Source organism: Botrytis byssoidea, assembly GCF_014898295.1.
Source record: "Botrytis byssoidea strain MUCL 94 chromosome Unknown BBYS_012, whole genome shotgun sequence".
NCBI classification, from domain to species: Eukaryota; Fungi; Ascomycota; class Leotiomycetes; order Helotiales; family Sclerotiniaceae; genus Botrytis; species Botrytis byssoidea.
Window position 1 is genome coordinate 429,332 of NW_024065853.1, and position 23,729 is coordinate 453,060.

Genomic DNA, 23,729 nt, shown 5'->3' on the forward strand with positions numbered 1-23,729 from the left:
CTCAGAATTTGCAAGATCTGAAGTAGCTCCTACCCAAGGAGGTGACAGATATTTTCATCTGCGGAGAAACGACGAACATGCGGAATTGATTAGAATCTTCTCACGCCCGGGATTGAAAACGATTGAGTGGTAGGATACAATTTACTTGATCTACCTTCACTCGCCAGCTCAGAGATATGATTCTGAGGTAAATGGTCGATGAAGATGATAACGATATGAAGTCGGTTACTTCAGGTACATGACGAATAAAATGCAGATGGAATGAAAGTATACGGAAACAAAGAGAGAATCGACGAGATGTCAATTATGACATGGAGAAATGAGGGAATAGAGTGTGGGGTACAAGTGCAATTTAGGTAGAAGATGTGTGAGTTTGACTATGAAGGCAGGAGCACCTTCGGTCCTTCCTTTTCTACCACATTCGCCAGCGTGAAGCAGTGCAGCTTTTGTTGGGCAGACCCAACCAGCATTCGAAGATGAAGGGGATCTTGGAAGTGGTATATTTTATAATAACTATTTGTATGGCACCATTCAATCTCTCCATATTCTTGCAATAAATGAGGATAAATTATTGTTGGATGTACAGACACGTGATAAACGCGTGATTATCAAAAACTGCTCGACTTCGAGATCAATCAACATTTAAAGCCCATCAGGAGCTAACTAATAACAAAAGTTAATAGAATATCCATTTTTATAGATCAGATCTATGTCAGTATATAAAAACTCACGAGATCTGAGATCCAAAACTCAAAAACATCCGAGAATATTCTTCACCACATAGTTGTGCCGACGACAAGCATTGTACTGACCGTCACATGCAAGTCACCTGCTGGCGTTTCCGTCTCCCGCAAGATCTATTTTAAGACCCAGACTTTCCTTATCGTCCCAAAGACGGTGGTATCGACTGCAGTGTTCAAATGGACGAGGGAGTCGATCGTACACCAAACAGCACGCAAGCACTCGGAAACTCTTCAAACGCTTCATGAATCAGCAATATCCAGATCTGTTTGGAAGATTACTACATTCCCAGCCCAAATTTCCAAATATACATCGAGTATCTCCAATTCTGATATCGATCAAACGACACACACATGTAACTACCCATCACATAATCCTCCCCGACGCCTCAAATACAACCACATACCTAAAGTTCTAGCAGAATCACAAGCACCCGAAACGAATCTACTTTTAAATGTATTTCCCAAGCTCCTCTCAAGCTTGGCCTCATTTTATATTATCTCTCGATCCAATCGATCTCATCAAAATCAAATATGTTGCACATCTTGCGGAATATTTGAATGCTGTACTGTATGTATGTAGGTAGGTAAATGAGGATTAAAACATCTTATCCTACTTTGATATTGCGTGCAGTTCTATATTGCGCAGGGGACAATACAATAACGTAGTTTAACACTGAATAACCCATATCACTAAGTAATCTATTTTCATCTCAATTTATACTTTCAAACTCATATTATTCAATAATGATTAAATTAATTGATTAAAACTATTAAGAATCTAATAATCTAGGATTTATTATATTATTTTGATAGATTCTTATATTATATTCTATCTTTTTGTATTTATTATAAATATAATTAAAAAATATTTTTAATTTAATTCAATATTTTATAAATCAATATACTTAAAGCTTTTTAATATATTTCATATTTTTTAATTTAAGAATATAATTCATTATATTTTTTATATTCTTTAATTTTAATGAAAATTGTTTTAAATTTATATCAAATATATATTAAATAATTATTTCTTTTTTTAATTCTATAATCTTATAATTATTAATTCGAATTTCTGTATAAAAAGGTAAACCTTTTATTTTATATTGAAGAATTGTATAAAGAATATTATAGAATATAATAGCTTTTCAAATATTTAGTTTTTTATTTTTATAAATAAATTTGATAATAAGGAGTATACAAGCTTTTTGATTATTCGAATTCATTATAGGTTATTGATAAAATATATATTGAAAGAGAAAGGTGTAAATTGAAGTGAAAATGGGCTACTTGGTGATATGGGCCATTCGGTATTAAACTATGTTACATGTTTCTTCAAAAATATCATCGGAAAACTACCGACCGAACCACATACATGTACCAAAGTCCCCCAACCAATCCCTCTGCTTTCCCTCGCAAATCCCCAACTCATACCGTCTCACCACATCACTCTCAAGTTCTCACAGCCACTCCAAAATCATCTCTTCTCACTCCCGCAAGAATAAAGATTCTCGGCAGTCACCAAGGCAATAAGCATGCAATTATAACCTCATCGCCTTTTCCCATAGGTCGATAATTACTAGCGCCAATATGTTGGCGCTTAAATTATTCCCCTCCACGAATCAAACAAACGAACCACAACTTCATGCAATACCATTTGCAGCAAACCTTATACCACTATTTTTGTGTGAAACTCATGTATGGAGTATGGATATAGAGCTATACAAATAGAAGCCACCCATTCAGCGGCCACAACTAGGATATCTCCCGTAGCAGAATTAAGCTATCATGTAGTAAAAGTATACAATAGCGCTTACAGCCATCTGTACACCATAAATTTACAAAATGGAACAAGGAATAAATAAATCCCCTCTCTCCCGTCATTTAATCACACCATTCGCTTTCTTCAGCTGTTATCTGATTTGTCTTTTTCTTTAGCTGTCTCGATTTCTGTATGCCACCATCACTATCACAGCGTCAGGTGTTTCGTTAATTCTTTTCTTCTTCATCCTTTCCTTGAATGTCATTGGTTTCTTGGATTCTTCAACAGGACTCTAGCGTTCTACATTTGAGTTTTTATATTTGAGATTTTGATTCAAGGATTACCTAGTGTTTTATTTCATTATGAGGTCCACCGTTTCCCTTACTTTTATTGTCCTCCCTTTCTTTCTTGATGTAATTTTTGCTCAAAATTCCTTCTTAACATCTACTTCCACTTCGGCACTCATATCTACCACATCTGCGCTAGTATCAAGTACCGCTACAGGTTCCTCACAGTCTCAATCGTCAACCGAAACACCGTCCCCATCACTTACGACCTCCATATCCCTTACTCCAGCCATGTCCTCCAGCTCCGTTGCCTCATTCTTTGCCGCGCTTGCAACAAACGAGCCTTCAGCACCCAACAGTCCACCAGCTGGCGATGCCGCGAGTACGGGCGGAAGTGCGGGAGCCGATAGTGATGCAGGTGCGTCTGGGACTACGAGTGGTGGTGTTCAGTTGTCGAATGGAGCTATGATTGCGATTGTTATTGCTGTCATTGGCGTGTGTCTTTTTGGAAGTATGAATCTCTTTTATCAAAGAAACGACGAGTAATTAACATTATGGATAGTAATTTCAGCAACACTGTTCTATTTCGCCAAGAAACGTTCCTGGGAGGTGCGCAAGAAGCTACGGGCTTCGGCACGCAAAGTAGCCGTTGCCTTAACACCCAGAAGAGCTACATTCGGTAAAGATGTGCATAAGAGACCCGGGGGCCGTGGTTTGGAGAGAATAGACGAGGTACCGCCCACGCCCAAGATATCGAAGACATTTGTGAGTGTGAACGATGTGGAGAAAGGTGAAGGGAAGATGATGGAATTCGAATTGTCGGATGCGCCGAAGTCCAAATGGGCGCGGAAAATGAGAAATGAGAGATAGATGGTGATGATGGCTGCTGGGACGGCTTTGGTTTTGTGTTTTGATGTATGAATGTTTGATACCCATGGAATGATTGATATGAATTGGATAAAGGTTGTGGATCATCCCTTCGTTTTGCGAATAATAGCAACTGTTTTTGTGGGAGGCATAGTTTGCAGGTATTTGAGTTTTGGCGCTTGAAAATTCTCATGTTATGTATTATGAAAGGGGTATCATGAAGTCTCAACTTCGGACTATTACAATCTTCTGAAAACGTTCCCACTGGCGCTTCGTCTTGCATCTTCGCGTCTACTCCTGCTGTTGGCAGGCTTGGCTTCCGTCTTCTCTTTATCTTTTTTACCAGCAGGAGCGAATGTGACTGAACGCTCACCAACAACATCGCCCCTGTTTTTGCTAACCCGACCAGTGCCTTGTTTGCGGGCTCCCAAAGCATTATCTTTACGTTGATGACCCGATTTCTTGTAAGACGAGGAAGATATACGCATCTCAGCAGCTGGCTTAGGCTTCGATACAATCTCATCTTCATCATCGCTCGATTCATCCTCACTATTGACCTTGCGCTGTTTGTTCTCCTCGCCACCACCGGAGACCCTAGTACTAGGGTTGAGAGCTTGGAATTCTCTGCTACGCTCATCAATAGCGAAGTCTTCGTCCTCGAAAAGCTTGCCGAAACGAGAATCACCCAAGACACCAGCATTCTCATCAACCTTCTCCCTACGCTCTTGTCTCTTGAGTACTTTATCGACCAAGTTCTGGTTGACCTTAACCTTCTTGCCACCTCTGATTCTACTGGCTCGCTCCTTCTCAACCTTCTCCTTGACTCGTTTGGTTCTCTCGTCTTCCCAGACATATGGATTAGCAATCAACCTGGCTTGCTCGTAAAGTTTAGATGCCACAAAGTAACCATGCATATATGGTCGTAAGAGATTGGTAGTTCCGATGAGATGGCCCAGGTTGAGAGCTTTGAGTTCTGGTACTGTCAAGAACTTGTAATTATCGTAAGTTTCACTTGGTGCTTCCTCTGCCATTTCTTCAACCATATTATCCAAGAATGAACACCACTTTGGTGCAGGACCCAGTTGTGGAATGAAGAAGGCATGTTGTTGCTTTCCTTCGTTGGCCGTGAGGAGCATGCCACTATTCTTGCACCATGCTACTGAGTTGATGTCCACTGCTGGTTCGACCGATGTCCAGGCTTTTCCATCTGTTTCGTCCCACAATTTGATGATTCGTTTATCTGCGGATAAAATTTTCTTCTCTTGTGAAGAAGTGGTCATGTGCATCAAAGTCTTGATCGCATAACCATATCCTTGATCTTTGGTCAAGATTGGCACAGGTCGTCGAAGATCATACAATTGTACTATTCCTTCGGAGGATCCTGTCGCAATTGATATTCCTGATCTGTCAAAATCAAGCGCAGTAATTCCTCCTTGCTGACCCGCGAGAATTCCTACTCTTGCTTTGGATCTTGAATCCCAAAACTCCACCGTACCAATTGATGTCCCAAAAGCCATGAGATTATGACTTTCTTCGGCAATAGATGCACAATTGACACTTCCAGTATTTATGCCTCCTTGTAAAGCGCCGCCGCCGGAAGTCGTCAGGTCATCGCCGCCAACGTCTATCTGGTATGGTTTCATGTAACGTCCTATTTCGAGATTCAATCGATATACTTCTCCAAGACCGTCTGCATTGACACCAACTGCAGGTATTAATGCTTCCGTTGACGCTCTATCGTAGACAAGGTCACGCCCGTACCGAGGTAATCGAGTTTGATAATGACATCCGCCCTGCGTGTGAAATTCTAGTCTACGATCGGTCTGTAGATGAAGTGATTTTGTGTAATCGCTAGACAGGAGAATGAAGGAATGATTAAGGGTTGTTGTGTGTCTTGCGAATGAAAGAGATAAATGAGGAAGATAATGTGTATGAATTTGCGGTTTATATGTGCCAGTACTCATAACCCATTCCCCATCCTCACTAACTCTTATACAAGAGCTAGCTTCTTCGAATTCGAAGTCCTGTAAAAGTTCGACGCGGTTGGCATATTCTGGATCGTTTTTCAAACTACGCTTTCTTTTGCGAGCAAGCCAGTCAGGTAGAGGGCGTGCAGTGGAAGCACCCGAAATGGTGTACACAGGTACATCATTTGGGTTTGTAAGCTTCATGTTGAGAGATTGATGAAATCAAGCTAGTATGTTATTTTCAATGATAGATATTTCGATTTCAATTTGCCATTTTGTGAAAGATGTCGCATTCAAACGGCTTCGAAATGAGAAAATTAAATGTCTGCTCTAGAAATTATTTTCTTATCGAAAAAGCGCGGTGCCCGGGGATACTTTCAACCGGCGGCCGCGGCGGCCGCGGCGGCAAAGCAGGATTATCAAATCATGCTGACAGGGATAAATCAGCCTGTTCGAACGAATAGTAGCTGGGCGAGCTGGGGCAAAATCAGGGTAGCGCAATTTAATTGCTTAGTCCGAGTAATCGGTAATTTTGACTATGCCCCGAAACCATGTTATCAATAACTCTTGTAGTCTATTGAGACTATCGTCAAATACAGGTACCATCTGCTTAATACTTTCGACCATTATATTTTGCTATCTCAATGCTTTCAAGATACCCAATTCATCTGCGATTCTGTTCTGTGCCCAGCTTCTGATTGCTTTTCGCGATTTGTAACAACAATTTAGTCGCACCTTGCTGAACAGCCAGCCACTGCGACAGCCGACATCTTCATTTTGAGATGGAGCCCTGCGAGTCCAACTCAAGCTCCCCGACTCAAACATCTAAGATTTACCGATTTGACTCGATAGGATCATCAACAAACTTACTTGGATATATAAACGAGATCATTTGGGGTGCATAAAAGGGAAAAATAGCTTGTGGCGGAGGAGGGGGGGATCGGCGCATTACATCGGCTGTTCTGCATGTTCATTTTATGAGTTACGACCTGTTACGATATGGATCTCGGGGATCAACCTACCAATGTATTGTGTTGTGTAAGGATTCTCGCTCGATTCGGCTTAAATAAACTTCGTGGCTAACTATATACTCAGGACAATTTTGCATCAATAACCTATGAATATTTCGAAACCCAATGGCAATCACCTTCCTCTATAGCAAAAAAGCATTTACAAGACGTGGAAACTGCTTGGAGAAAACATGGTTCTTTAGTATATTACGACGCAAAGCGAGAAGGGATCTGGGTCTTCCAACCAAGCCCAAATTCTCCGAACAAAGCTCTCGATGAAGGGGACAATCTACTGAGCCAAGCCAACCTTCCTACTGTACAAGGTGTCGAGTTGTTAAAGAAGGATAGAGGAACATATGAACCTTCCTACCTTGCAAAGAACAAATCCATACTCGCAGCTAGTTTGAACACTCCCACTAGCACGTCTTCGCCTTCACCCCTCGAAAATGCACTACGCAATGCACAGAATGTCAATGCAAGGGCCATGCAAGCAAATTCGACCCAGAATCTACATGATCCGGCAGGAGCGTCTCCTGGTGTTAAATCCGTGGCAAGCCTAGGTGACACTTTCGCGTTTCTGAAAGAAGTCCAGGAGCGCTTCATATCATCCGTTCAGGGCTCCATCATGTATAGGCTTTGCAACGACCACGGGTTGATTCCTCTCAACTCACGGACCTTACTTCTCCCCTCAGAATCACCATCTAGATCAATGGCATATTATCAATCTCCAAAGGTTTCTGACGACACAGTCACTCTGGTCGACTTAGACATCAGTCTCACTTCCCTGGGAGCCCTAATGATAAAAGCTTGTTCTTACGTCACCCCTGGTCTTCAGAGTATAAGTCACTCAAGCCCAGAGAAGCTCCAAAGAATTTTATCCCAGGGTACTGAGCTATGGCTAGCACCAGGGGGAAACCCAGCGAGATTCTACTCATTTTATGATGATGAGCAACTGCCCGGAATCCAACCTATTTCGGATTTACAAAAATATCCTGAAGATCACAGCTGGCGATTTCATGGAACGACAATTAAGTCCTGGCAATCTCGATGTTTGGATTGGTTGTCGACCAAGGGTTTTTATTCAACTTCAATCGAAGAAGGTGGTTGGATGTTTGTGCAGGTGCTAAATGCTAATTATGGATCTTCGAACCCCGAATACGAAGATACACCTTCTTCTGATGAAGGTGCTATTGTACCTTGGCCAACTTTGTTATGCTTCAGGGCCATCAAAACTTCTGCACCTGACCTGCAGCCTTCAAGTGCAAATTATTTTGGGCTTGTAGATCCTCTGACATTCGTGGAAGAATGGTCTATTAACGCCGAAGAAAGAGCGAGGATCATGTCGAATAGGCAGCAGGAGCGGAATGTCTTAAAGGCTGCTAAAGAACAGGCTGATCAGGAAGCTCAAAACATTCAAGCCAACAACCATTCTACAGCATTATTGGAAAAGGGTAGCAATGCTGGCGCAATGTATCCTACACCTCCAGATGCCATACATCACCCTGGGGGACCAACACCATCATTCGACGGTGCAGTCACAACGCCTGGGAACGCTACCCATTTATTCCCGCATGATCACGAAGCAACGAATCCCAGCACATCTATTATGAACACCGTGGACACTGATAACTGGGTAACTTCAGAGCAGAAACATCGCTCAAATTCCAATATGAACTTTGGAGAAAATGACAATGATAATGACAATCTCTTTGGAGATATGGGAGGAGATTTATTTGGCGATACAGACATCACTGATGCTGACTTCAACTTTTTCGACCAACCTGATGACATAGAAATGGATCATCAGCCAGGGTCACCGGTCGAACCTAGTCTGCCTCCTGCTCATCAACATAAGGTTGTTGAAAAGTCTTCTGTCTCCAGCAAGCCATCAGTGCCCCAGCCAACAACAAAGGATACGATCATGAAGGAATCTCAGCCGACAGAGAGCAACATGGAACAACCCACGTTCGACCAGCGCTTCTTAACTTCAGAAATGGATATGGATGTCGAAATGTCCAACAATAACGACAGTTCGATAGCTTCTGCTCAATCACCTTCTCCACCACGCATTGTGGCTCCCTTCGACAAAGAAATAGTATTCGGCCAGTTGGCAAGACGAAAACGAAAACGAAAATCAAAATCGCAGTCATCCAGCGAGTCCAGCGTATTTGATGAAGTAAAATTTGAATACTCTTTAACAGAGGTTGATGAGAAGTACGGTTCCAATGGGCGATTTCGATATTCCGACGATGATCTAAAACCACAGCCTGTAGAGCCACACGATCCTACGAACCCAGAATCTTTTGGTAGACGAAAAAGTGACAATAAAGCACACGAATCTGATGTGTTGACTCGAATTCTGAATAATGATGATGCGCAGTATGAATTTGAGTTGGATAATGAAGCAGAGCTAGATATAGCCAGCGATTCTAACAGTATAAGCGACGCTTCGGAGTCTGACGAGGCACTACCAATAGGGGTTTCGACCATGGTTAAACTCGGCATGAAAGGAAAACGCTATTTTGATGAGGCCAGTATAAGTTCATACAACGCTTTTACTGGAGAATATGAACCCTCCGCGGGGACTCCTCAGTCCGTAATTGAACCACATATCCCGATTTTCGAATCTGATCCCGCAGATTGGTCTCTGACGCCATATTTCACTTCCCCCGAACCAGATATTCAGCCTAGCGGGTTATCGGATCTAGACTTGATCGAAACGGCCCAAATTATTGCAGATCAAGCGGCTTCGGGGTCTCTTCGTGTTAACGATCAAATAAGTCAGACTCCCGACGCGCATGATCAGGCTACCTTTGCTACTAGAAGCCTAATGACTGATGTCTTGCAAGCTACGAAGGTGTGCTTGAAAGATGTCAAAAATTGTACTCTGAGGTCATACCTTACCATCCCTGGGATTCCAGCTGTAAATGCAGCTTTGCGTTTACCACCCCAAGGTCGACCAATGCCAAATCCTAGAGCAGCACAGCATACGGATCCTTTAAAATCTAGCAATTTATTTCCCATCCAACCTCCACAGCTTGAAGTACGTAGAGGCGACTCCAAGCTGGCAGTTTTACCTCCCGCAATACACTTTTGGGATAATTTAGGGCTGGCGCCTTACACTGGAAACAAAGATGTTAATGCTGTTTGCATCTACCCCAATATCGTAGGCATCAATGAGAATGCTGATATCTTCCTTGACCAGATGCGAGGGGCGTACGAGTCGTTTAGATTTGGAGGACACGATCGTATCATGTTTCCGGATTCACCTAGCGGCCTTCTCAATTACCCATGTGATGTCAATACAAATAAGGCAGCTTATCTGAGCTCACTTAAAGATGTATTGACCCGGTTGGGCAAGAATCTTTCAAGTATGACTACGGAAGAGAAAAATGTCGTTGTGTACTTCGTTTATCCTCTCAATAATCCGTCTCTACTCGTAAATATCTGCACTGCTTTCAAGCACCTGTTCAAGGTCTACAGGAAGTCGTTGTCCGAAAAGAAGCTTAAAATTTACAACGAACTGGTGCTGCAGCTTGTGCCGTTGGATTTTATGGCTGCTCCTAATTCATTAGTAGTGCCGTCGCCGGCGGAATATTCACGTCTTGCTATGGAAGTATATGATCGCTGTGTAGATTTCACATCATCTTCCACTACAGCAGCGATTCTTCTGGAGAAACCTCTTCCCCGGAACATTGATTTTAAGTTGAATATCAATCCATCTCCTGCATTGTTACAAGAGAACTCGTGTCTTCATATTGCCTATGCTCAAAGTATCGACGAACGATGGATTACTGCCGCATGGTCAGATAATAGGGGCACCAAACAGATGACAGCCTCGTATTGCCTTGGGCGGAAAAACGAGCCATTCACTCTTCTCTTCACGGATGTTGCGAATGAAATTTGGGAGACCACTCTTGACTTGATCTCGAGCAAAAAGGTTCACTGGCGTATAATCATTGCAAAGACTGCTGTGATGGAACAATCTGAAGTCGATTTTTGGACAGGTCTTGCCTCCACAGAATCAAATGGTTCGATCAGTCTCACACTAGTCACTGTACAATCAGATCCATCTTTAAGGATATTACCCCTACAAACAAAAATGCCGCCGCCATCAATGTCAGCATCACAGCCCGCTACGACGCCCGTCTCCACACCTCAAGCATCTCAAACTTCGGTTTTCTCCCCAGGCAATGCATCAACACCAACAACGAACGCCCCTACCCCTTCCGAAGCACCATCCACATCTACATCCGCTGTCCCTCCCGAACCTGATGATCAAAGCTCTCGTCTCCTAGATGTCACAGATCAAACTTGGGGCGCAATTCTCTCTCATCGTCTCAACAATTCGAATTCACTTCTCGAATTTAACCCTGCTCTTATTTCCGGCTACCTCGTAAAAAATAGTGGTACGAGCACCGATGATCCGCCGATCATATTGGAAGTCAATATCATCCATGCGGAGGTTGTGGGAAATCCGCGCACATTTCACGATACATTGTTAAGGGAGATTCTATGTCATTATAGGGGATTAGCTACTTTGGCAAGGGTCAGAGGCGTGGTACATCCTGTTATGGACGGGAGACCTTGGCACGTCGCGGCTGCGGAGAAGGCTGTCAAAGCTTTGTATATGTTACTTTGATAGGCTGCTTCTGTTGGAAAGGAATTCGGTGAACAATTGTTTAGCGATTCGGGAAGACGGTGGTGGGACAAATTAAATTGAATTGCATTAAATTAGTTGATAGTGGTGGTGCCGTTTCTTTTGTGGGATGTTGATACATACCCTGGGGTTCCTCTTTTCTATATATACATGGTCACCCATTGTTGATTTGGGTCGGATGACATGGATTGTTTATACGATGTTAGCTGGGTTAAAAAAAATAGCGTGAAGAGGGAAAAGAAATTCTGGCATAAATTTGATATGATGATAAAACTTGATTTGTCTTCGGCTATTCCTCAAGAAATAACGAAGAAGTAAATACTAGATAAGCTTTGCAGAGCGTCATTTGCCAGCATTGAGAATTAAAAGGTTGTTTCACGTGGTATTGTATAAAAAAAAAAATGGATATTGAGTCCATCTCGTCTATCTATTTCAGCGTATATGCATACCGTTGATGCATCCAGGTATCAAAGTCTTTCCATTCCTCCCTTGCATAAGTTCTCCTTACATCCTACAAATCTTCTATCTAAGCACCCCACACCCCGGGAAACAAGTACTCCACGTTCTTCTTTCCCTCCTCTCCTCTTCCCTGTTCCTTCGTCATAAATCTAATCATGCCCGTGGTGTTTCCTTCCCAATGTTTCGCTAAAACCATCTCACTATGTTCCTGCTTACTCAATGCGTCAAGCACTGCTCCAACCAAACGTTTCGCATTTTGTCCATTGGCGTGCATATGTCCCATGACCATTTCCACATCCACATCGGCTGTGCTGTGCCAGCAGTCATAGTCGGTTGCCATACAGATCATTTGGTAGACCATTTCAGCTTCGCGCGCAAGCTTGGCCTCGGGAAGCGCGGACATGTTGATCACGGAGCCGCCCCAGGAACGGTACATGTGTGATTCAGCACGGGTGGAGAAGGCGGGTCCTTCTGTTTGTTGTTGAAAAGAGTACGTTAGTGTATGAGCTCTATCAGGGGCGAGGAAAACATTAGCGAAGGCAACTTACCCATACAAACGATCGTTCCTTTGTCATGTAAAACAATGCCCTCTCCTTCAAGCGCATGTCCACATTCCCTCACTACCTTCGCGATCTTCTCATCGAATGGATCCGCAAAACCCACATGTCCCACAACACCCTTCTCAAAAAAGGTGAAAGGACGCACTCCCTTTGTTCTATCAACAACCTGGTCTGGTACTACGAAATCGCGGGGTTTGATTTCCTCGCGCAGAGAGCCCACGGCACTGAATGCGATGATGGTTCGGACGCCGATGCTGCGGAGAGCAGCGATGTTGGCACGGTTGGGAATTTCGTGGGGGGCAAGCTCGTGGTGAGTACCATGGCGGGAGAGGAAGGCGACGGGAGTAGAGTTGTGAGAGAGGATGTGGATGGGGGAGGAGGGGTAGCCCCAGGGAGTGAGTGGGTTGAGGGTTGCGATTGGGACGAAACCTTCGAGGGATTGGAGACCGGTACCGCCGATTACGGCAATGTGGACAGGGTCTGTTGGGGGAAACTGTGGTTAGCTTGAGAATGAAATGGACTGAAATGCAATAGACTGGCAGATCTTTGTTGTGAAAAAGGAAAGAGGGGAGATAGCAGGGTAGGATATTGGGTGTTGGATAGGTTGAAATTTTCTACATACCAGAGAAAGTGGTAGGAAGTGATTCGGCCATATTGGTCTTGTTCAGAGTGTATTTGGTGAACAAAAAAGAGATCGAGGAATGAGGGTTCCCGAGACAATTTATTTCGAATTAAAATCTTCCTGTATGGCGAAATTAGAAAAGCGACAAAAACCAACAAGGTCAGTTTGAGTTCGGCTTTTTTTCGAAAAACTACCCCGCCAACGCCGCTCCTGCCCCACCAAATACTTGCGAACAGGGATTGCTAATATCTCCACGTGGGAGGCGGAGACTATATAGACGGGGAGGGAGTGAGTGCTATCAAATGTCAGATATTCATTTGCGTTTTCTCTTAGGCGCGATACAAATACACCTGGGTAAAAATGACTCGTATGAGTACATTCTCTAATTATATTGAAATCTCATGTTCACTGCAAGAAAATACAACCTAATGCGAAGCAAACTTGCTAGATAGAAATTCCACGGTCGGTTTGCTATGCTATGGTATACTATGCTATGATACAACAGTAAAAAGGTATCGCTATCCATCTTTAAGATCATAAAAATCACGCTAGAAGCAATCAGTGCTTGTGGTGTATACCTAGGTAATTGGTGACTTGAACCCTTGCCATCTTCCATAAATCCTCCATAATCGGTGCTTTTACACTACGACGTGAACCTACACGTCCATCCCATAATCCATACAAGTATCAATACAGTGATAAACACACACATAATAATCATACAATTCGTTGCATCGTCAAGGTTTCATCATCTTTGCCACCATTTCTTCCACTCAAGTCTTCAGGGCCATTGTGTTAAATGGTGAATAAATGGGCCTCTATCTCGCAGATGAAAATGTTGCTCTGAGAGAATTGATCTCCCCTTTCCACAGAACATCCTAATCAATGCCCCGTCAACAACTTTCTATTTTTCTTCAACACAGCTAGAAGTCTCTTCTCCAACTCTTGTGTCTCCTTCTTTGCGATTTGCATTGCGGACTCCGACTCCTTTTCAGTCAGTAACTGAACGTTTCGATCCTGTCGTCCATCATCAGGATTTCGGTGTCCCACAAAACCCGCGGTATAATTTGCAACCCTATCGTTGAGGTCCATATCATGAAAGTCTTGAGCGTGGTTGTTTCCATTCAAAGGGGACCAGCTGGAAGTCTCGCCCCCTTGAAGTGCAGTGTCACCTGCCAAAACGTTCGCACTAAGTGCCTTTTCTAACTGGGGATTGCTAGAGAGGGATGGTAGCACATATTGGTTGATGTAGTTCAAAGCTTCATCACGCTGAATCTTGCTGACCGCATCCATAGGTGTGGTATTGCCGGTAGAAATGGATGTGGGGAAGTATGAAGCAGGTCCATTTGGAACCGCGCGACCACCAACCAAATTAAATCCAACGCCTGTGTTTTGCAGTCCGGAAACGAATGCAGTGGGGCCGGCATTAGCTGCAATTCTCGCTTGAAGCTCCAAGTATCGCTTCTCTTCGTCAGGGGTAAGATTGCGAACACAATCCCCATTAGGTGTCAACATAATCCGTATTGATCCCGAAGCAATCTTGTGAACAGTATTTCCCGCGTTCAACTCGGCCCGTTCTTCAGGGCTTACATCAAGTTTTGCAAGCGCTTCGGCGAAAGCTGGTCCAAAATTATCCTTCTCTCTCTTCCTCTCATTACTGATACCAGGTGGAGTTTTCAATATCTCAGATAAATTAGAGACAAAAGGAGCAAGACTGGCTGGACTTGGACCTGTACGCTTTTCTACAATCTCCTCATCTTCGACAACAGGAACTTGTGGTGACTCAGGTGGGGGCGTAGGTTGTTGTGCCTTTGCCTTATTCTTACCCTTCCCCTCACTTTTATTGACAGGTTTGTCGCTGCCAGTTGAGACAGGCTTTTCGGGCACGATAGGTTCTGCGGGCTTACTTTCCTCACGGGCAATCACTGCAGGTGGGGGTGATGGCGGTCTGCTAGGCGCCGAAGCAGAAGCATTAGATGCACTATTAGTATTCGGCCTATCCCTCTTCTTCGTCTTTCTGCCCATAATTGGCTCTTGTTCTCCAGCTTTCTTGGCTTCAGCTGCAGCTGCCATTTGCTCTTCCAGAGCCTGTTCCTTCTTTGCAGCCTTATCCCTTTTTGTCTTTGCCGTGTTGCGAGTAGGTCGCGGCTGTCCATTCCTGGACGGACCAGGTGAGCTCGCTCTCGAAGCTGTTGCAGACATGAGAGACGCATTGTCATGCTCACTGGTATTATCAGGAAAATGTGCCGGGTACGGAGCTACAGATGTTGCGGAGGTTGGAGCAGGGCTTCCCATTGGAGCCGTGCCCCCCTTTGGTGTTGAGGGACTTGTGGTCAAAACTTTGAGAACGAAGTTAGATCTCACTGTTGATGCCGAAGGCGTTGGTAGCGCGGGAAAACCAGACATTGGAGCAACATGTTGAATGGGTTTCTCAATACTGTCTACTATATTAGTAGTAGGATTCCCGGAAGCTGAATTGGCCGAAGAAGACAGCGCTGTTTTCTGCTCGCTTGCCTTAGCACCCTTCTGGGCATTCGAGATTTTCGGTGTAGGTGGCGCCTTCGAAGAGGAGGCAACTGGTTTTGAAACTTTTCTAGGTGCAGGTTTGGTTTGATCTTGTGCCCCGAGGGCTGGAAAATCATCTTTGGAGTAAGGTGTTGGAGTTGCAGGAGTGATTGCTGCAGGGCGCAAAGGGGTTGTCGGAACTACAAGCACTGTACTAGACTGAGCTGCAGTATCCTTCGGCCTACTAGAAGAAATTTTTTTGGTTTCATGTTTAGTTTTTGCTTCAGACGCTGGTATCTCAGGGGTAGGGGCAGGTAAAGCTTTAGACTTGACAGGAGAAGGCGTTGATGGTTGAGACATGGCAAGTGGAGTGGCAACACGGGGAGGGTGTGCCATGCTGGCTTGTCTCGATGGTGTGAACGGAGAAGCCGCTGAAATTGTTCTAGAAGGTTTTCCAATTGGATCTTCGCGAATTGCTGGAGGGGGATGTCCATGGGGATTTGGTAGCCCCGGTGGAAAAGCCGGAGTACTCGATCGAGACACCTCTCGGGACATTTCGCCATACCTCATGGGTGAGTCATCTGGTACACTATCTGACACTAAAGCGTCCACGCTGTGCAAAATGCTTTCATCGAAAGTTGAATCTTCTAAACAAAGTTAACGTTAGCTTGTTTCCATTAAAGTGAACAAATGTGTGAAGTGATCAGTGGGCAGTAAGATTAAAGGAGCATCATCGGTTAACACACAATGCTACTACAAGATAGGGACACGGTCACATCACGAATCCATCATCGTCTTCGATAATTGAAAGAGCGGGCTACTGAAGGTACAAAATATGTAAGAATGATATATTTCTCCAGCCACTGTCGTTGGCGTGGGAGCGGGGACTATAACGTACATGAGAGAAGCGGCCGCGATGAAGACGATGATGGAATTCCCTGCGTGACCAGTTTTGATCTTGATGCGCATCCAGACGAAATAAACAGAAAAGAAACGATGGCAGCAATCCCATGAGGTCCTCTCACTCATTTTCCAACCGTAATATGACGCCAATGCATCCGAAGCATCCATCTTGGAGCTATGCCATGCCCGCTAAAACAAATGTGTGCTATACCGAGCAACAATGCAACACTCTTTAAAGAGTTTTTGCCAACGCCATCCTTGTAAATGAAAAGAAATATCATTATCTACAAAAGCCACGCCAACTATTACGCCGAACTGACATGGTCATCTACCATCTGGGGAATCCTGCATTACCGCCATACATTAGGTTGGGGTTGTACCCACCTTGAGCCTGACCACCAAACAGCCCCTGTCCGACTCCGGCATTGCTCTGTTGTTGATGCTGCATTCTCGCCTGCAAGATACTTGGGTCCGCAAGATCGACTAAGCCACCTCCCCCAGAGGAGGAAGTGTTAGCATGCCTGTGCTTCTTTCCCTTCTTTTTCTGCTTTTGGCCGAAGTCATGAAACGCCCCGGTCTGAGGACCGTAGAGCGATGCCAGAAGACCTGAAGCAGGAGCTGGAGTGGAGGAGGCAGATGGGAACTGTTGATGAAGAAAATTAGGAAACATGTACTCACGCTTACTTGTATCAAGACCCTGATTGCCGCCAGCACTAGGGCGACCCCTCAAAATTTCACGAAGCATCTCACTACCATTCTCCTTGCTAGCTCCTCCAAAAGCCGAGCCGGCACCCATCGCGTTACCAAATCCATGACCTTGACCAAACATCCCTCCGCCAATAGGTGGGGTATTTGATTTTAGACCCGACAGTCCGGGAGGAGCTGGAATTGAAGGATTAAAGGACTGGAATCCTTGCTGAGGATGACTTGAAGGAGGCATCATTGAAGCTTGCTGTTGCATCATCTTGGAATTGGCAGAAGGTTTGATAGATGATGGCCCAGCGGCACCATCTCCAGCGAAACTATATCGAGAAGATTGTCTGTTGTGGCCTGGCTGTTGGAAGAGTGCGTTGTTCTGGTTTAATGGATTTCCGAGTCCAACCGGGGAAGAAATGTGATCCATGAAGCTTGGCGGGACACCCGATGGGGATTTGAACATTGAGAGTTGTGATTGCTGCAATGGAGTGAGCGATCGTCCATTGACAGAACCCAAATTGCTGATATTCTGGTAGTTTTGTTGTTGCCCAAGACTTGGGCCAAAAGGCCCATTGGTAGAGCCACGTTGGATTGGCAGCTGAGAACTTTGACGACGTTGAAATCCAGGAGGTTGATTGATCTCTCGTCCATTATCCTCGGGCTCACCACCCAATTGCAGACTACCACTCTCTGGTTCTTGTTCTTCCACAGGTTCAGGTACAGATTGAAGATCGGCCTGCGATTCCTGCTCCATGTGTAGACGCTCCTCCTCCTGTTGTTGCTCGCGCATCAAGCGGCGCTTTTCTCCACCATGATCATCGAAAAGTGGTGGAAACGACGCAAGATCATCTTCGTGGATCTTTGGACCATCCCAGCTGAGCACATCCGAGTTGATTGACCTAAGGAGTTCGGCGCCAAAGGGTTCCTTTTCAGGATGCGAAACATCTTCGATTGAAGGGGTCGGTTCTCGAGCTTCAATGGGGCTAGCTTCCTCAGACGATTCTTCTTGATCTTCAACAAGCTCTGGGGTTTCTTCTTCGACGGCTTCAGTTGTCGAAGGAATAGCGTTCGAGATAGCAGGACTTGGGGCAGCAGCGCTAGTGGCATGACTTCCTCTTCTACTGCGTTGCTGCTGTACGCCACGATTGGCCCAGTTGGCGGTTGATGGGAGAGCGGGACCATCCCCATTGTCCGAATCATCTTTGCTTCCTTCCCGTACCATTGGTTGTGCAGCGGCAGCCAAAGGCTGTGCTTGTTGAATTGGTGGTGCTGCTTGTGCTTGAGTGCGGGATGAAGATGCCTTGGTCGGCAAAGGTCGTTGCGAGTTCACACTGTTAATCGATGACAAATCTTGTCTAGAGTAACTATCATCATTGTCGCCTGGTTCATGCAAGAACATGCAATTTTTGTTTGTGCAGGGTTCATTACGCAGATATGCCGAACAGTATTTCGTGGTTCCTAATTGCGCTCTCAAGACTCGGTCACCGTTTGTAGAACCGTTGACAGCTGTTATGCATCGTTCGGCATCCAGCTTCGAAGCGAACGTAACGTAAACTCCAAAATTTTGACCTGAATCGTTCTGTTTAGATTTACTAACCACGATCTTGAGGATCTTTCCATACTGGCCAAAATATTTTTCGCCGCGTAAGGTTTGAAGGAGCTCATCCTCTCGTATACTGGGACTTAGACCGTTGACATATACCAAGTTCTTCTGCACAACTCGTAACCCCGCTAGATGCTTTCGATTCAGACTTTCCACTTCTCGCTTTTGTGCTTCTTTTTGTCTTATTTCGGCTTTCTTTTTGGCATTCTTTTGAACATTGGCCTTAAATTGAGCGACCCTGTAAATTGCGGTCAGCAGGTCGATTTTGTGACGCTTTCATTCTACATACTCTTCAGGCGTAACAACTTTCCATTTTATTGTCTTCTCGTCATAAGCTCTTCGACAGGCAGGACAGAGACCGTTGATATTGTTCTTGATATTATTGTAGCAGAACTGACATATCTAAGGTGGTGGAGATTAGCATCAAGCCGGCAGATAGTGTCAAGAAGACAATAATTACCTGGTAACCACAAGGACATGGTTGAAAGTTCTTGTCGGATAGATCGAATTCTTCAACGCAAAGTGGGCTGTCGAAATTTGATTAGCAAAGTGTTCAAAAGATACAATTTGCAAAAGCTGAATACGGATCAAGAGGAAGTATGAGAACGTACCAGGTATCATCATCTTCGTCGATGAAGCTGTCTTGAGGTGCCATTTTGAGTGTTCAAATGTGCGATTGAAAAACAAGACAAAATTCCAGAAAGTATGAATTTGGTTCTGATACGATGGTTTTTGGTGCGCTAATGAATACAGCGCGTTGTCAAGTATTGTGAGAGTATTATTAAATTATCAATACTCTAGGTATGAGATGCGGATTTTCCGGTATCGATACGTAGAATTCTATGTAATGTAATGGTATTGTTGTGAAGTGAAATAGAGATGAATTAGATGAGTGTGGTGTGGTAGGAACTTCTTCGAGGATCATGAGTTAAAGTGTAAAAGTCATGTTCGCTCTTGGTTTGTCCACGCTAAAATATCGGTTATGTAAGCTGGAAGCAATGAGTGGCGCGAGTGTAGAAACCTCAGGCACCATCTCTAATCTTCCAGGATCATTCAAGCACCAATCTGAATATCATATCATCGTCAATGAATTTCTAATCTTTGCAATTGAACTTCATACAATTCAATTCCAAGATGGCGATGAGGGTTTCGAATAGTCGGGCTTTGGCCTCCGCCATTAGATCTACCAGAAGCTCTTTGTGCCAACCTAAGAAGCTCAATATTCGAACATTTGCCTCCACACAAAATGCCCGAGTTGTCGTCTCTCCAGATACTCCAAACATGCGCCATGCCCAGAGAGCTCCTGATGTTCCAGGAGGGCTTCGGGTTCCTCCCGTGAATCCTGCAGACAAATACGCAGCAAAGGCAGATGATATGCACAGATATGGATCATGGCTTATGGGCTGTCTACCAAAATACATTCAACAATTCTCAGTATGGAAAGACGAGCTTGTTATATACATCTCTCCTTCTGGTGTAATTCCTGTATTTTCATTCCTCAAATGTAAGAAATTTATGCCTAAAGATGTTACGGTATCTTTGGCCAACTCTATCCGGTTTCATTTCACAGGAAGCTGATTATTCACAGATAATACCAACGCGGAATTTACTCAAATTTCAGATATTACCGCCGTTGACTTTCCTACCCGCGATCAGCGTTTCGAAATCGTCTACAACCTTCTTTCCGTACGCCACAACTCCCGCATTCGCATTAAGACCTACGCCGACGAGGCTTCCCCCGTTCCCAGTCTCTGCAGTCTCTATGACGGCGCGAACTGGTACGAGCGTGAAGTCTACGACCTCTTCGGAGTCTTCTTCGTTGGTCACCCAGATCTTCGCCGCATCATGACAGATTATGGGTTTGATGGTCATCCATTACGGAAAGATTTCCCCTTGACAGGTTACACGGAGATTAGATTTGATGAGGAGAAGAAACGTATTGTGGTGGAACCATTGGAGTTGACTCAAGCATTCAGGAACTTTGAGGGTGGAACTGCTGCTTGGGAGGTATGTTTACGTTTTTATTTTACTCCCGCCACTTTCGAGCTATTAAAGTGTATGATACTAAAACTAAACAGCAAGTCGGACCTGGTGTTGATAGAAAGCCCACCACATTCAAACTCCCTACACCCAAGCCAGAGGAGAAGAAAGAAGAACCAAAGAAATAGATTCAAAGAGTCTATTGTATATAAACTGTCTACAAACTTGTTTTACATCCATACAAAGATTTCTAAACCCCATATAGATGTCTTGTTACAGACATACTAAAATCTTGCCTCCGCGTTGCCGAAGTTATGTCGGATTGCATGAAAACAGAAATCGTTCGTGCCACTATAATCGGTGATGATTTCAGCTCATGTCATACATCTCTAGATTCACTTTAGCCCAATTGTTACTCACTTCCCGTACTTGTTAATATGGAAGCTGCCCAAAATTCCTGTTTTTAGTATTAGTGGTATGAAACTAGGCCCTCATTCTCGTCATACTCTTATACAACCACTTCCATCCACCCGGTCTTTCTCGTCGATATGTCGCCTCAAGTTCCCCATCATAATATTCGATCAGATGATCGACGATAGTCCTTCGCATTAAGTTGTAAAACCAGTCCCTTCTGAATCTAGACGAATGTTGAAAATCTTTAAGTCATATATATTCAATACGTTTCCTTGAAACATTGCTCTCTAGTGAGATACCATCTCAAGAAGATAATTTAGTTCATTATTCCATGATTTTGAGTTCTGGTCTTTTCTAGCTTTTTCGATCTTTTTCGATGATTTCCTGAGTCGAGCTCCTCACGTGTCATCGTAATTGCCCGAGTGCTGATTGGTCAGTCTAACTTCCTTAAAGTATTTTGTTGCATATCTCAAAGGGAAATGCAGACAGTGGCATATCCGCCCGCGCCCAATGCTTTTTTGGTCTAAGATTTGTGGATAGAGAGAGTATCGCCAAAGATGTCATTTCAAATATGCAGTCAGTATTGCAATTCCTCAGTTGCTTTCATGATCATCGGTGTTTCAGTACCTGAATATTTTAGACAGATTGCATCGAGTAACCAAGCATTACAATATGAACTCATATATATATTATTCTTCGACTCTTTGAAATAACGACTAATAATTCGATGATACTTGACGCCTCAAAGTTTCAACTTATAAATAATAACGAAATCTTTTATTTTCCCAATCGGTCAATACAACGCGCTCAACTGTCAAATCCACATCATCAATATCCTCTACGTGTTTTGGCTCGGGATCAATGTAAACTCCTTGTTCTCGATCGCGTCGCTTGTTCTCTCTGTCCATATACTGTCTTAAAATGATTGATAGCACAATGGAGATGACCAGGCAAGCGATCATGCCGTTGTATACCGTCTGTTACACTAGTAAGTTTTCAACAATCGCATGATAGGTTAGAGAGTCCATATGTGGTACTTTGGTGCTTCTGCGGATTGAATAGCTGGGGCCCACCAATGTTGCCAGCACAGTATCCGATGAAGAAGATAGCATTGACGGTGGTTTTCTTGGTGAATCCTGCTGTATCTGTGAAAAGGTATTAGTCCACATGGAGTGCTAAGAGAAATAATTAAAGAGCTCATCGCGGGATTCAACTTACTGCTAGCCATCAAACTGAGAAGAAGAGGGAAGGCGGAGGAAAACAAGATCATCATCCAGCATCCGACCAAACGTCCATATTTGTTGGATGTTGGAAGTTCCTTGACCAACAATATACCAATCAAAGCAAATATATATCCAACAACGATAACTATAAGACGAGACCTTCGAACTTTGGAAGCTGTGTAGGTTGCAGCAATGACAGCTGCAACTTGGAAACCTCCGTTGGGCATGCCAAGTAAGATGGTATCCAGTTGGCCGAAACCGAAGGATTTGATGATCAAGGATCCGAACTTGATTCATCAGCGAAAGAACAACATTATTGCAGTAAAGGGTCTTACATTTGAAACCACACCATTGGTAATTGAAGCCACAGCAATGATTAGGGATATCAACCACGTTTTAGGATCAACCAGAGCCTCGATGCATTGAGATCTTGACCACTCATTTGTCTTGAAACTATGTTGTGTCTTTTGCGGTCGTCGATCAGCAATTTCTCACCCGCGTTGAGTGAGGGATCGAGCAGTTAAGGGGGCATCCGGCAAAGTGAAATAAAGTAGGACACCCCAGGCGACAGTAATCAACCCGAAAATGATAAACAGCCACTACGAAGTATGCGTTAGATACCAATTCTGACACTAATTAGAAAGATAACTCACTCTCCATGATCCCAAACTTCCTCCAATGTGAGCAATGCCATAGGCTAGTAACCCCCCAAAGGTATTGGCAATTCCATTTCCCAGAAACCAGATTCCATGTCTCCAAGCATGCTCAGAAGGCTTATACCATATTCCCGTCAACAAACTGAACCCAGGACTAACAGTACTCTCCGTGATTCCCAAGAGAACGCGGAGAACACACAGTCCAACAAAGTTATTGGCAGCACCATGACATCCTAAGACAATGGCCCAGATGACAATTGAGACCGACAGGTACTTTGCCAGTGGAAACTTGACGAAGCCCAAGGAGGCTGGGTAGTTGGCTATCAGATAGCCAAAATAGAAAGCACTTCCTAACCATGAATATTCCTGTCCCACAAGCCCAGTGTCAGGTATCAAACCCATTATTGAAGCATAATTAAGACTGCTTTTATCGAGGAATTGCAGGAAATAGGAGGCGGTCAGTAATGGCATCAAACTGTTTTGTCTGTTAGATTTCTCGTACTACATCAATATTGTGTTACTTACCGCCAGTCAATCTTTCTCAATAGTGCTTTCTCTTCTGCAGCTGTCGGATGGCAATAGACCTCGCCGATTTCCATATTCTCAGTGTCTTTTCCTAGTTGAGAAGTATTTGAATCGGTACGGACAGCGTCTCCGCTAAGGTCCTTCTCTTTGTCAATTGAAGTCATGATCGAAGGTAGAGTGTTGAATGAGATCTGAAGTCAGAAACATTCCTAGTGGGCATTCGAGGAATTATATCTATGCCAATTGCTCGAGTCTAAGATAGAACATGTTCAAGAGAGTTCAGAGTGCTA

General features: G+C 44.1%; 8 protein-coding genes across 8 annotated transcripts; 3 read left to right on the forward strand and 5 right to left on the reverse strand.

The window, feature by feature from the left end:
- The first annotated feature begins 2,495 nt into the window (after positions 1-2,495).
- Positions 2,496-3,805, forward strand: EAE97_006536 (uncharacterized protein). Its single transcript, XM_038877049.1, has 2 exons — positions 2,496-3,300; positions 3,352-3,805. The coding sequence occupies exons 1-2, from the start codon at positions 2,865-2,867 to the stop codon at positions 3,657-3,659; spliced, it is 744 nt and encodes a 247-aa protein (XP_038731981.1). The 5' UTR covers positions 2,496-2,864; the 3' UTR covers positions 3,660-3,805.
- Positions 3,806-3,895: 90 nt separating this feature from the next.
- Positions 3,896-5,827, reverse strand: EAE97_006537 (uncharacterized protein; the record flags this gene model as incomplete). The annotated part of the gene is made up of 1 exon (XM_038877050.1): positions 3,896-5,827. One exon carries the CDS (start codon positions 5,825-5,827, stop codon positions 3,896-3,898), a length of 1,932 nt encoding a protein of 643 aa, XP_038731982.1.
- A 795-nt stretch (positions 5,828-6,622) lies between these two features.
- Positions 6,623-11,275, forward strand: EAE97_006538 (uncharacterized protein; the record flags this gene model as incomplete). Its single annotated transcript, XM_038877051.1, has 2 exons — positions 6,623-6,661; positions 6,719-11,275. The coding sequence occupies 2 exons, from the start codon at positions 6,623-6,625 to the stop codon at positions 11,273-11,275; spliced, it is 4,596 nt and encodes a 1,531-aa protein (XP_038731983.1).
- A 544-nt stretch (positions 11,276-11,819) lies between these two features.
- EAE97_006539 (uncharacterized protein) lies at positions 11,820-12,965 on the reverse strand (the record flags this gene model as incomplete). The annotated part of the gene is made up of 3 exons (XM_038877052.1): positions 11,820-12,223; positions 12,301-12,792; positions 12,935-12,965. 3 exons carry the CDS (start codon positions 12,963-12,965, stop codon positions 11,820-11,822), a joined length of 927 nt encoding a protein of 308 aa, XP_038731984.1.
- Positions 12,966-13,816: 851 nt separating this feature from the next.
- On the reverse strand, positions 13,817-19,296 carry EAE97_006540 (uncharacterized protein; the record flags this gene model as incomplete). The annotated part of the gene is made up of 5 exons (XM_038877053.1): positions 13,817-16,086; positions 16,727-18,879; positions 18,931-19,043; positions 19,102-19,168; positions 19,253-19,296. The coding sequence occupies 5 exons, from the start codon at positions 19,294-19,296 to the stop codon at positions 13,817-13,819; spliced, it is 4,647 nt and encodes a 1,548-aa protein (XP_038731985.1).
- Positions 19,297-19,775: 479 nt separating this feature from the next.
- EAE97_006541 (uncharacterized protein) lies at positions 19,776-20,809 on the forward strand (the record flags this gene model as incomplete). The annotated part of the gene is made up of 3 exons (XM_038877054.1): positions 19,776-20,145; positions 20,230-20,648; positions 20,720-20,809. The coding sequence occupies 3 exons, from the start codon at positions 19,776-19,778 to the stop codon at positions 20,807-20,809; spliced, it is 879 nt and encodes a 292-aa protein (XP_038731986.1).
- A 96-nt stretch (positions 20,810-20,905) lies between these two features.
- Positions 20,906-21,230, reverse strand: EAE97_006542 (uncharacterized protein; the record flags this gene model as incomplete). Its single annotated transcript, XM_038877055.1, has 3 exons — positions 20,906-20,972; positions 21,042-21,078; positions 21,128-21,230. The coding sequence occupies 3 exons, from the start codon at positions 21,228-21,230 to the stop codon at positions 20,906-20,908; spliced, it is 207 nt and encodes a 68-aa protein (XP_038731987.1).
- An 801-nt stretch (positions 21,231-22,031) lies between these two features.
- EAE97_006543 (uncharacterized protein) lies at positions 22,032-23,603 on the reverse strand (the record flags this gene model as incomplete). The annotated part of the gene is made up of 6 exons (XM_038877056.1): positions 22,032-22,180; positions 22,254-22,545; positions 22,594-22,711; positions 22,754-22,857; positions 22,912-23,389; positions 23,440-23,603. The coding sequence occupies 6 exons, from the start codon at positions 23,601-23,603 to the stop codon at positions 22,032-22,034; spliced, it is 1,305 nt and encodes a 434-aa protein (XP_038731988.1).
- Between the last annotated feature and the right edge of the window lie 126 nt (positions 23,604-23,729).